The 14,191-nt window shown below is 40.0% G+C and overlaps 1 protein-coding gene across 7 annotated transcripts in view; it reads right to left on the minus strand.

The window, feature by feature from the left end:
* The window catches only part of LOC124874933 (potassium voltage-gated channel subfamily C member 1-like), a 77,771-nt gene that overhangs the window by 16,458 nt on the left and 47,122 nt on the right, over window positions 1-14,191 (minus strand). For 2 of the 7 annotated variants that reach the window (XM_047376615.1, XM_047376608.1), the window contains exons 4-5: window positions 13,443-13,637; window positions 11,771-11,791 (exon numbers count right to left, since the gene is read on the minus strand). In XM_047376615.1, coding sequence (XP_047232571.1) covers window positions 11,771-11,791; window positions 13,443-13,637 — 216 coding nt within the window. Of the gene's footprint in view, window positions 1-5,908; window positions 5,959-8,635; window positions 8,764-11,770; window positions 11,792-12,413; window positions 12,543-13,442; window positions 13,638-14,191 lie in introns of those variants that run through there. The other 5 variants (XM_047376610.1, XM_047376609.1, XM_047376611.1 and 2 more) reach the window with 5 other exon arrangements.

The raw sequence follows: 14,191 nt of genomic DNA on the forward strand, positions 1-14,191 counted from the left end.
AAAAAAAGTAAAATATAAAAATAGAGCAATATTGTGTTGTGCACAGTAGCCAACTCCACCACTTTGGACAACACATAATTTTAAGTCAACCATGAATAATTGTTTTATTTTTAAGTCTGACAAGTAAAATATTTATGATGCATGTGAGCCCCGAATACTTTTACATCACAAAAATGATTCCTCGGAAGCTCTTTGCCAAATCTGTGGTGTTGCTTCAATCTCTAGTGCAAAACATTTGAGATAAAAGATGATCCTACAGCATAAACTGTATTTTATCATTCATTCACTTTAAAGTCCTTACCTGCTAAACCATTAATACGACCAGTAACCACTGTATAAATTTAATAGTTAAGACTTTCTTTATTTATTTCTTCCATACTGGGGAAATTCCTAAGAATCTATGCATGCATATAATCCAGTAACTTTTTTACTCGGGGTGCAATGGTACATAAATATGTACTGAAATAAGTGTTTTGTAAGCAGTACTGGTCAAGCAGTAGGGAACAAGTGGTGGAAATATGGAAACCAACTGTGCAATTTAAGCTTTATGAACAAAGTTTAATAAAGCAGTTAAATACTCTACCGGGAAATTTTATAATCCCACCCAGAAGTAATTCAGTCCTGTATAGCCATTAATAGATAATTTTTATTATAATTAGCATAAATGTAAGGCCGAATTACCAAAAACAAACATTTGCCATTATTTTTTTTACATGTGACCACTTTTCAGCAAAATAAAAATTTGGTTAAAAAAAGTTTGGTAAAAAAAAAAATCATAAATTTGACTGTATTACAATATATTCTTCACAGCAATGTGCAACTATATAATTGCACATTTTTTAAATCTACATATTTTTATGTAGAATTATGATTACCTATTTGCTAGCTGTGATGTTAACTGCATTGTTACAGATTTTAAGTTTAATATTTATATGATATCATTACTAACGAAAATTGTAAAAGGTTTTTGTTCTAAAGTGATAGATGTGTATTGTTACAATGTGATAAAATGTATTGTTCAAATACAACTTTAACATCACAAAGACAGTGATGTAACAACAAAATATTCATGTTTTAATTAATCAACTCTTCTTTTTTGGCAGCTCAATTCTTCTGTATTTATGTGTGCTGTTACAGCCAAAACAATTTACATCAAATCTGCAACAGGTACTAAGTTAATAACTGTTTTATGGTGTTACAGTTGCAGATGTTTAATGATTTATCTCGTTTGCACGTGGTATTTAGGATAGTGGTAAATTGTATTTAGATCTTATTCTGACTATAGGATTAGACTGTAATGAAATTAACTGGACTTATCTAAATATGAACAGAATTGGATTCTTTAAAACTGGACATTAAATGGATCTTTTTGTCTTGTAAAGAGCTGTGAACTGGTGCAGTATGAAATAACTGAATTCAATTGAATTAGCTCGGCTGTTAATGCTATATTACAGCTGTTCATCTGATCTCTACATATAATACTACAGAGCGATCTGATCCAAATGCAAACTGACTGACAGGTGAATGTCAAAAGAATGTGATGTGACCAGGTAACAACAAATGTCTGGCTATTCAACAACTCTAGCGTGCAACTTGCTAAGTAGAATGAGAAAGAAAGACAGGAAGAAAAAACACTGATTATGTGAAAAGTGGCTAAAACCCGTATGTTTCACGTCTAAAAATACATTGTTATTTGTTCGTTCGTTCGTCGTCTTCTGCTTATCCAGGACCGGGTCGCGGGGGCAGCAGACTCAGCAGAGACGCCCAGACGTCCCTCTCTCCAGACACCTCCTCCAGCTCCTCCAGGGGGAGCCCAAGGCGTTCCCAGGCCAGCCGAGAGACATAGTCCCTCCAGCGTGTCCTGGGCCGTCCCCTGGGCCTCCTCCCGGTGGGACGTGCCTGGAACACCTCCAGAGGAAGGCGTCCAGGAGGCATCCGGTATAGATGCCCGAGCCACCTCAACTGGCTCCTCTCAATGTGGAGGAGCAGCGGCTCTACTCCGAGCTCCTCCCGGATGGCCGAGCTCCTCACCCTATCTCTAAGGGAGTGCCCGGCCACCCTACGGAGGAAGCTCATTTCAGCCGCTTGTATCCGTGATCTTGTTCTTTCGGTCATGACCCAAAGTTCATGGCCATAGATGAGGGTAGGAACGTAGACCGACCAGTAAATTGAGAGCTTTGCTTTTCGGCTCAGCTCTCACTTCACCACAATAGACCGGCACAGCGCCCCCATTACTGTGGCAGCTGCACCGATCCGTCTGTCGATCTCCCGCTCCATTCTTCCCTCACTCGTGAACAAGACCCCGAGATACTTAAACTCCTCCACTTGAGGCAGGAACTCCCCTCCAACCTGAAGAGGACAAGCCACCCTTTTCCGGTCGAGTACCATGGCCTCGGACTTGGAGGAGCTGATCCTCATCCCAGCCGCTTCACACTCGGCTGCGAACCGCCACAGCGCATGCTGTAGGTCTTGGCTAGAGGGGGCAAGCAGGACCACGTCATCCGCAAAAAGAAGAGACGAAATCCACTGGTCCCCAAAACAGACCCCCTCCGGCCCTTGGCTGCGTCTAGAAATCCTGTCCATAAAAGTTATGAACAGGACCGGCGACAAAGGGCAGCCCTGCCGGAGTCCAACATGCACTGGGAACAGGTCCGACTTAGTGCCGGCAATGCGGACCAAACTCCTGCTCCGCTCGTACAGGGACCGGATAGCCCCTAATAAAGGGCCCCCGATTCCATACTCCTGGAGCACCCCCCACAGGGCATCACGAGGGACACAGTCGAATGCCTTCTCCAGGTCCACAAAACACATGTGAACCGGTTGGGCAAACTCCCATGAACCCTCGAGCACCCTGTAGAGGGTATAGAGCTGGTCCAGTGTTCCATGGCTGGGACGAAAACCACACTGCTCCTCCTGAAGCCGAGGTTCGACTATTGGTCGGACTCTCCTCTCCAATACCCTGGCGTAGGCCTTACCAGGGAGGCTGAGGAGTGTGATCCCCCTGTAGTTGGAACACACCCTCCGGTCCCCCTTCTTATAAAGGGGGACCACCACCCCAGTCTGCCAGTCCAGAGGCACTGTCCCCGACCGCCACGCAATGTTGAAGAGGCGTGTCAACCATGACAGCCCTACAACATCCAGACACTTGAGGTACTCAGGGCGGATCTCATCCACCCCCAAAGCCTTGCCACCGCGGAGCTTTTTAACCACCTCGGTGACTTCAGCCTGGGTGATGAAAGAGTCCAACCCCGAGTCCCCAGCCTCTGTTTCCACCACGGAATGCGTGATGGCAGGATTGAGGAGATCCTCGAAGTACTCCTTCCACCGCCCGATAATGTCCTCAGTCGAGGTCAGCAGTCTCCCGCCCCCACTATAAACAGTGCACTGCTTCCCCCTCCTGAGCGCAGGGATACAACCCTCTCATCCACTGGGGTAAACCCCAACACGAGACGGCTGAGCTGGGGGGCAACAAGCAAACCCACACCAGCCCGCCGCCTCTCCCCGTGGGCCACTCCAGAGTAGAAGAGAGTCCAACCCCTCTCAAGGGGCTGGGTTCCAGAGCCCACGCTGTGCGTGGAGGCGAGCCCGACTATTTCTAGTCGATATCTCTCGACCTCCCGCACAAGCTCAGGCTCCTTCCCCCCCAGCGAGGTGACATTCCACGTCCCTAGAGCCAGCCTAAGCATCCGGGGATCGGGCCGTTGAGGTCTCCACCTTCGTCCGCCACCCAATCCTCTTTGCACCGACATTGTTATTTGTTATTAGTAAATTGATATTTTGCATTTTATGTCCTCATTTGCAAGACTTACAGAACTAAAAATGTTTGGCATCATCGCATTATTAAGTGAGAATGCCATAAGTGGCAGCAGGGAGCTGTAGTCAGTGTAATTCAAGGTGTAGCCGCCAATATAAGTGAAAGTACAGGTTTTTCTTCCCAGGCCCACAAAGCAATGTTAACCTATAAAGTTATCTCCATTATTACAAAATATTTTTGCCTAAAAAAACAGGCTGTTGGTGCAACATTTCTTCTCCTATTTCACTTAAAGCAGTCATCCAGGTCAAAATGTTCACTGAAGGCAGAAGTGCATTGCTCAGCAAATGGACAGGAGTGTTTTCATTTGTGGCACAACTACAGCAGCTGCAATTTGAGCATCACTGAGTCCCCCGAAGGCAGTCTGTGAAAGCTTTACAAAGTGCAGTGTGTTGTTTTGCTGCCAAAATTCATATTGTGCAAACACAATCAGCTGTTTAGTTTGTTGCTGTTGATTTTTATTCTATCAACCACAGGTTAGCTACGCTTTTCTAATGCAGCTCTGTAATTAGATTTAAATTTGAATAAAAACGGAAGTTACCTCTGTTTTCTCCAAGATATCATCTTCCACCAGATTGAAGAGCTTGACTATTTCCTTTTTCATGTCTCTCACACAAACACGCAGCTCAATCCCAATCGCTGCATCTGTTTCTGCAGATGTATCTCAATAAATCAGAATAACATCTAATTTTTTTATGTGCTTGATAAGATTCCAAAAGAAAATCCCATTAAAGTATTTCTAGAGAGCATTTATGTTCATTTGAATGACTGCAGCTTACGGCCAATGAAAACCCAAAATTCAGTTTCTCCGAAAATTAAAGTATCACGAAAGACTATTAAAGATATTTAACACGGAAATGTCAGCCTGCTGAAAATACACTACAGTATCAGTACTTGCTCTAGGCTCCTTTTGTATAAATTCAGCTCTTCGGGAAGTCCAGATTTAATGGCGGCCTTCAGCTTGTCTGAATTGTTGGCTTTGTTGTCTCTCATCTTCTTCTTGACAATACTCTATATCCAGATTGTCTGTGGGGTTTAGGTCACGGGAGTTTGCTGGCAAATTCAGCAGTTACTGTGAAAATTTTACATTGGACCTCAAACAACTTGGGTTCTGTACCTCTTAACTCTTCCTCCACACCATAAGACTTTGATTTACAAACAAAATGCAAAATGTACTTTCTTCTGAAAAGAAGCTGTTGCTTGTGCATCTTTTTTTTTACCACGTTTTACTTCCACTGAACTTTTTATTATTATGCTTGGATCTAGCAGCACTCTGTGAACAACCATCTTATTTATTGTGGCATATCCGCCATAACAAAGACATTCTGCATCAAAAACCATATAACATTTTCTAAGAAGCAGAACTTTGGGTTATGATTAGCTCTGACATATTTTCATTAGAATTTACATAAAAATGCTAGAAGTACAGTATGTCACTCTGTATGTAATGAATCCATAGAGTGTCTTTTGAATATTCTAATTTATTGAGATGCACCTGTAAAATTGTATATAATACACTAACCTGAGGCTATCAAAGGCAAAAAATAAGGTTATTTAATTCAACAAGGGCTCTTGGATTTCAGAGAGGTTTGTGTTCTCACTTAATGCTGGAGCAATTCCAAACATGTTCCTACCTTGTGAACATTTAGACCAAAAGAGACAGCTTGGTACTTGTAGTCTTCAGGCTTTGTTAACACTTGTCGAATGGAATAATAACAAAATGTGAACAGAGAAAGAAGAGAGATGTGGTAAAACCGATGGTAGAATAATAGTGACTGTGATTATCATTTAAACCAAGTGGCTTTTGAATGCTTGGTGATTTTAATTTTGTTTGTTGTGGATAAAACTATTTCTTTTTTAACATCCATGAGAATGAACATTTATATAAATGGCAATAAAGATGTCTCAGCCTCTGCAGGTTGTCACAGTCTGCTCTTCGTCCCTCTTGGCTATCTCCTGCATTTACAACAACATCAACAGGGCTTTGGTGCTCAGGGATCCTCTGTCAGGGGAGATGTTGAGCTTAGCTGTCACTGTATTCAGTGATGACATAATTTCTGCCCAGAGTCACACTTAATTTACACTATGGAGGGAGCATGTACCTACCTAGAGTCAGACTTTAGTTACACTTGCACTGCAGTGGCGGCCTGGGGATGGGATGAAGAATGAGTGTTAATCACAGAAAGAGCGGGTTATGTAGAGAGAATACTCAGAGGAACAAAGAAGAAGGAGCAAATATTGTGGCCAGCCTGTTTACCAAGTAAAGTAGCTTCAAAATACCGACTTAAGGAATCTTATATGTGCTTTATACCAGCAGAAACAAGAAGGCTGTGTGGAAACCTTGCTCACAAATATGCTCTATAATTTCCTGAAGGCATGTTTGCCAAGGATCCACATGATTTGCTGACTGCTCAGTTTCTATTCTTAGATTGCCCATCTACAGTATCATCCTTACATGCGGTCAATTGCCTGTTAAAGATGGCGTTACCTCCTGTTACCCATAATTAGGTGTATTGAATTTTCTTATAATGATTACCAAAGCCACAGTATGTGCATACAGTACATACAGTGCACTCTGGAGAAACTAGATGGCATGCAACTGTGTCCCTCAACCTCCTGTTAGGAGTATGTAGGTCACAGAAGCATGTAGAGTTACTGCCAGTTGTTATAAAAGGCGCTAAAGTCTATATAAAGGGGTATTTGAGTTTTTTAGTGTGGTGTGGAGTTGGTATCAATCAGAATCTTACCTGTCGTAGTTAGCAGTCAGGAAAAACTCAGTTTGGAAAATCAAGATAAATCCTCATAGGAGAGTCAAGCTAACTACTGCACGAAATGTTGTCTGTTAAAGAGCAAATTACTCTTATAACATCTCAAATTTAAGTGGAATTAAGCTCAAATGGCGTTCTCAAACAGACTTTTATGCTTTACTATGTTTTGCATGACACAGTTGCTTAAAATGTCAATTAGCATAACATGTTTCCTGGTGTTTAAGGTGTGCAGCATAAAAAAAAACCACTAAAACATTTTCATTATGTTATTTTGGCTATTTAGCATATCTTTGATGACTGTACATAGATTTCTCAGGTTATATTCAGTATAATTAATACCCCCCTACACTCACCCTCCCTTTATTTATACAAGCTGTCAGTCAGTTCTATATAATGGCTGAAGGAAGGACAAACTAAACATGAACAGACAAATTGGCTGCTGACCAGAATCAGACAAATTTCAGTTTGACGGACCCTGACCTGTGACCGGCTGTCGAAAAACTCCAAAATTAAGTATTTTTCAGAATAGTAGGTCATGCTTTAATCAACGCTCTTCAGTGTGGACCATATCACAGAGGGAAGACTCAAAGTCAGCTTTTTTCAACATCAGTGAAGAATTTTTTATTCAGAGGAAGTTCAGAGATATAAGTAAACTATTTAGGATTAAAGTATATTTTCTACAGCATGTTGAGATATCTGCAGTTTATTCAGGCTCCCAGAAAGTGGGACTTTTAGCAGATAGCAGGAAGGCTGAACAATGTAAAGCAAAGTTGCTCTGTTTTTTTCTTTTGACCTTTCAGTCTCTGTTGGTCAAAGAATATGGAAATGTCGGCAGCCTGGAAATCTCAGATCAAAGGTAAGGATGTCTAGTAAATATATGCAGAGCCTGCAGTTCTAGTACTGTTAGCTGCACAAACAACGCAAAGCAGAGTGCTAGCTCATCATTTCCAGTCTTCATGGATAAGCCACATATGGAGTTTAAAAAGATCTCACCAAAAACTTTGAATCTGGATGAGAGATGCAAATGCAACAGAAAATCTCTGTTTAGGAAAATATCTGTTAGTGTTACTGCAGGTAAGATACTGACTGCTCAGCTAGTCCACCTTATCTTAATCCTGCTTCTCACACACATGTCTAAATATTGATCATATGTGTATAAATATATACATCGATTGTGTGTCGTTACTTCTTAAATCTGGCTCGGACAGAATATTTGCAAAGTGTTGTGTAAAGAGACAGAATAACACAATAGGACACAGCAGAGCATGCAAGACGATGTAAGGCTTTTAAATAATCTAAGACAAGTGTTACCAAATACAATCTTGTATTTAATTGCAGCTTCATCTAGTAGTTGATGTAATATAAACTCAAAACAACAATCGACTATAGTAAAAGCCTTTAAACAAGGCGTGAGATTCCACATTATCACCTTTGCAGCTTGAAATAATTTAAATAAAATATTAGTAAGAAATAGTGAATAACAGGGACTTTTAGGGGTTTGTTTTAGAACAAGCCTCTCCTTATGCGAGGTAAAAGTCACTAACAAATTATGATTATTACATTTTAAAAACTGGGTTCAGATAATCTTCCTTGTAATGGTATCCAATGAGATTATTAGTTTTCTATTCACTAATTTCACTGTTGTGTTAGAAGTGTTTTCTTTCCAACTCACAGGAAGAACACAAAGGGAAGTCAAAGCACAACAATAAGTCACTGTTGCACAAAGCTTAAATGTGTTCAAAGAAAATAAACCACAATCACAGAAAACGGCTAAATATGAAAATGTAAAATAAACATTAAGATCTCCACACAATAAAAACAACAGAGCACACTATAACACAAGAAAATACAAATATAAAGGAAATAACTGAAACATACTACACCAAAATATTTAATGAAAACAGTCATGTATTCATGAAGTTAGAAACAAAAAAGATAAATATATATATATATATATATATATATATATATATATATATATATATATATATATATATATATATATATATATATATATAGACATAGTTAGTAACATGAGTGAAAAAGAGGAGACACTAAACAGTTGAGCTTGAACCCAACAGGACTGAGGTCCCTGATGAAGGTCTGGAGGAGTGAGGAGTCAAAGGGCTGATTGACCGGTTGCCCTTTGCGAGCCATGCATACAGTACTATGAGCACAGGAAATCTAAATAGCCAACAATTAAAGAAGACAGGAAAAGGAGACATCTTATGCTTAAAAAGAGAAAATAAAACACAAATAATGCACACGAGAAGGAACTTGGACAGCACTACAATCCCTCTTTAAAAGCGACAGGTTTCAGAAAAGAACATCTTTTTAATTTGGACAGCGGACTTTTCATGATAAATTATCTTCCCCTGAATAACTGATTTAAACTAATCGCCAATCTAATCAAATTGTCTATAAGTAGCAAATCCTGATGAGGAATCTTATCAGTCAAAGGCCTGTATGGATGTGATTATATTATCTAAATACAATGCCTCAGAAAAAGTATTTATGCTGCCTGTTATTTCTTTTGTTTGTCTTTATGTCATGTTACAACCACAAACTTCAATGTAGTTTATAGGAATCCTACGTGACAGATGGTGAAGTTTAATGTAGGGTTGGGTTATAAAAAACACCGCCCTAAACACACCATCCAGATGGTGAAACATGGCAGTGACAGCATCATCCTCTGGGGACTATTTTAATTAACAGGAAAAGAGAAGCTGCTCAGGGTTGTTAGAAGAATAATTTAGCTAAATACAGAACAATAATGGCCAAAAATCTCTCAGAGGCTGCAAAGACCAGGACAATGACCCTAAACATACAGCTGCAGCCACAATGGAATGGTTTAGATCAAAGCATATTCATGGCCTAGTCAAAGCCCAGGCCTAAGATCAAATAGAGAATCTGTGGCAAGACTTGGAAGGTGATGTCCTCCGTCCAATCTGACTCAGCTTGAGCTAGTTTGCAAAGAAGTTTCAGTTTCTAGATGTGTAAAGCTGGTGGAGATATTTTCTCAAAGGACCTGCAGCTGTAACTGCAGTGATATGTGGCTCTACAGTAATATATCTGAACTATTGGATAAAAATGCATTTCTAATATTTTTAAAAACTTGAAAACAGTGAATCCTTTCCCTTTTACTTCACATTTAGGCACTGCTTTGTGTTGCTCTATCATATAACAACAAAGTAAAAAACATTTCTGTTTGTGGTTGTACCATCACAAACTGTAAGAGGTTCATCAGGTTTCAGCGTAAGTAAGAACCAGATTAAATCTGTTTGATTTTAACGGTAAAGCACTAAGTGCTATCTCTTCTCTTAGTGCACATGTTTTAGCAGTTTAAGGAACATGGACCATTATAGATCCCCAGCCTAAAGGTACAAATTAAAGTGTGCAATTTGTCTTTAGGTTGCCTTGAAGTGGCATCCTAATGAATCCAGTAATTATTTTCCTCAGTGCGCTCCTGATTTGCTTTAAAGGGGGATTTTTGTGTCACTTAAATTGCAGTTTGCACAGAAGAACCATTTACAATGACAGCGTTGTTAGCGTCCTCTAAAAGCTTGGACAGTTGAAAGGCTTGCTTACCTTAGACAGCATGAAGCCACTTGTTAGTCAAACCTGTTATAGCGTTTGTCTGTCTGGTCAGTAAGTGAGTACGTGTTTCAGTAGCCAAGTGCTGCATATATGCCTTTTCAGTTTCAATAAAAGTCTGCACTACACCAGGCACTGAAAGCAGTCACATCATCTAGGGAATAGTATTTCAGATCCATCACACGCTAATGGCAAAATACTTTGTAAGACATCTTTGCAGAGTTGTAGTTGATTTAGAAACTGACATATTTTGTTTCTGTTTTAAGACACTGATGAAAAGGAACCAAAGTTGCTCATTTACAGCGTGCCATGTTTCGAGAGATGCTATCCCTTGACATAGATGACTCCACTGACCCCAGTGACCTTAAGCCTTGGGAAACATACATACAGCACAATAGTTTTTGTTTTTAAATGGGAAACAATCCAACAAAATGTTTGACATGTAAAGTACTGTGCAAAAGTCTTGAATCCTTCGTCATTTCTTATTTATAAGAGTCAGAATTTCTTGTAATCTCTTAAATTGGAATACTGTTTCTAATCCTGCTCCATGCGCTGGTGCATCTAAAAACACATTTTACATGAGCCTAAATGTGAAGAACCGAAATGCTTTTTGTGACACATCAAGTTCTATCAAATCTATGAAATATGTATGTATTAGGTATGGCTATTACATGATACACCCCCATTTTAGTACATGTGTTTTGGGATAACAGGTGTAATCTGCCTAATCTGAAGAATCTAGAGATCCCCTAATTAGAATGTGTCTGGCAACATGAAGTAGGCTAAAAGACTTAAAAAAACAACATATCATGACCTTTTAACACTGGGTTACGCAGCTTAATAAGAATCCAAAGCACACCAGCAAGTCCACCTGTGAGTGGCTAAAAAAATAAGTTTTTAACTAGCCTAGTCAAAGTCTGGACTTAAATACCATTGAGACGCTGTGGTATAAACTTAAACAGCGGAGTTGGCCACTTTCTCCACAGCAATGTAAAAGACTCACTGGCTGCTATTGCTAATGCACAACCAGTTATTAGATTTAGGGAGGAACTTTTTTTCACATCAGACTAGATTGGTTTACACAGCTTCTTCTCTTAAAAACTGCTTTATTTATTTACATAGTTTTATTAGCCAGATTTTTGCAGAAATCATCCAAAGACAAATTCTGAAAAAAACAAAACCTGGAGAAAGAAATAAGCAAGACAACTTATTTTAAGAAACAAGAACAATCCTGGCTTCTTGGAGGTAGCTTTCAGACAAATTGGGGTTGATTTAAAACTTTTGCACAGTACTATACATGGATGAAACTACATATTTTTATATGGAAATGTATAATATTGGATTACAGAATACACACAAATGTAAACGCTCACTGCGTCCACATATATTGTGCAGCGGTTTGCAGCATTAGACTGTAATAAGTGCTGTTGTTTACCAAGGTGCAGGTCTGTGGGGTAGGGAATAACATGAATAAACACATTAGAAGGGGAAAAAAAGAAGTAAAGCAACACACGACAACACAACCACGACACTCGGACGCCACCAGGGGGACAGAGACACAGTGTATAAACATGTAAGAATGAAAAAGCCCACATACACACGCGTGATATGACACAACCTGAAGAGAGAGACAACAACAACACAAAGGCACATCAGACAACAAGGTGACGCGCTGTTCGCGCTTCATTTCTTTTTTTCTTCTTAAGATTAGTTACTAACACAGGACACAACAACTGGGTTATATTCACTTGAGCTGCTGGATGTGTTTAGCATACCCACAACAGTGCGACCATGCACGTGTGACTGTATGCAGGTTTAAGGCACTCACACTTTCACAAACACACAAGTAAAAAACAATCGTGGTCATTATGTATGTTGCAAATCCCATTTTCTTTTACACCGTGTACATTGTTTATTGAGATGGATGCAGACTTCACGGAACCATAGAGAAAAGGTTTTTGCAAGCAGGATGTCAGGCTAAGGTTCTGCTAAGATGTTTGCATTAACCTTCATAAGGAAACACACTTTCAGCCACAGATAAGTGACAACTCCACTGCACAGCTTGACACACCAAGGTGGAAATATTTGTGTATCTGTGATTTGATGTTGTACATTTATTGTGTAGCTGTATCTGTATTACAGGGGGCACTACTGTCCTGGGGAGCCAGATCAAAACCTCTCATAAAAAAATTGGGTTATGGGCTCTGCATTTGTAACCTGTTAACTGATTTCAGTGTTACCTCTGGGCTATGGTTTGATCCAGGAGGAGGTGGAGTTTGCATTGAGGTCCTGCTGTAACAGAGACCCCTCCATCTTATACCAATCCTCAGTCAGAGGGGAGTCTGGGCTGGGAGCCAGGGCTGCTGCCTCTAAAGTAGTTTGTTGTCAACAAGAAGGGAGGGGGGGTGTTGGAAGTTTGGAGGGTGTGTTTTATCGGTGCAGGTCGGTGACGGTGGCAGTGGTCAGATTGCAGTATTAAATGAATGGTGGTGGCGGGATTGAATGAGGATAATGCATGTTGGGGGAAAAAACAAGAGGAGGGATGGTGCAGCGAAAAGGAAAGGGAAGGAGGAAAGCAGAGGCAGAGAGTAATGCAGGTGGGGTTTTGTGTGGTGGGTAATGGGGAGGTGTAGGAAGGGAAAGTCATGAAAAAGGGGGTGGGGGCACCAGTCATAAAATAAAAAAAGGCAGATTCAAGGCGAGAGGGAGAGAGAAACAGACAGGGAGAAACAGAAGTGACGAGAAGTAAATTAATGCATGGTCAACTGTCTGAGTCCAGAAGACAGAGAAAGACAGATTACTTTTGAGTCTGAGTGAACGTGACACAAAAAGATTCAGAGGCACCATAGAAAGATGAAGGACATGACCGAGGCCATGTAAAAAAGAAAGAAAAAAAATGGAAAAATATTATTAGAAACTAATCTTATGTCACAGAATAAATCAAACATGATACGAAGCGGTGATGGAATCACGGACAACATGAATATGAAGAGGTGGAAACAAAGATAGCAGAGCAGAGGAGCTAGATGTATATGCATGTGTTGCAACCATATGTATATGGTATGTTGAACTGGAATCTGCATCCACATGTTGTATTTCATCTATGGTAAGTATTAAAAACATACAGCTTCCTATACGTACGTTATCTGTTATGGCTGCTCAGTGGACAGTGTTTATGCTCACAGCATACTGTGCCTGGCATCTTGCTGCGTGGACATGTTTACATGAGAAGTGCATTTCACATATCCGTCTCCTGGTGCGAAACGTACCTTTCCGAACGTTCCCATCTGTGGCACGGAATTCCCTGGTGTTGAGTAGGAAGCAGGCTCGGTCCTGCTGGTAGCGTTCCCGAGTGGGGCCCCGCCCAATGGGGCTCCGCTCGTCCGGGCTCAGCACCTGGTCGATGGTGGGGCAGTCTTCGTTAGCCAAGGCGGCCGAGGCTGCGTCACCATTCTGCTTGGAATCTGTAATGTTTTATTGTTACTTTTGTTAATATTACATCTTGACAATGTTTTCATTAATTGAAAAGCACATTTTTAAATGAACTTCTAATTATTAAGACAAGAGCCAAATTATTGCAGATGACTGTTATAACTGTATGTTCTTTTTTGGTTGTTTTAATTTCACATCCCTATAATAAAAAAATGTGTGGTCATAGGCAATAGATCAGACACGTTGATTTCATTTCTTACAACAAATCTAAGTAATAAACAGGAAAACATGAAAAAACACTGCAGCATTTAATACAACACAACAACACAGAGAACACTATACATATACAGGTCCTTCTCAAAATATTAGCATATTGTGATAAAGTTCATTATTTTCCATAATGTCATGATGCAAATTTAACATTCATATATTTTAGATTCATTGCACACTAACTGAAATATTTCAGGTCTTTTATTGTCTTAATACGGATGATTTTGGCATACAGCTCATGAAAACCCAAAATTCCTATCTCACAAAATTAGCATATTTCATCCGACCAATAAAAGAAAAGTGTTTTTAATACAAA

This window comes from Girardinichthys multiradiatus, chromosome 10, assembly GCF_021462225.1.
Source record: "Girardinichthys multiradiatus isolate DD_20200921_A chromosome 10, DD_fGirMul_XY1, whole genome shotgun sequence".
NCBI lineage: Eukaryota > Metazoa > Chordata > Actinopteri > Cyprinodontiformes > Goodeidae > Girardinichthys > Girardinichthys multiradiatus.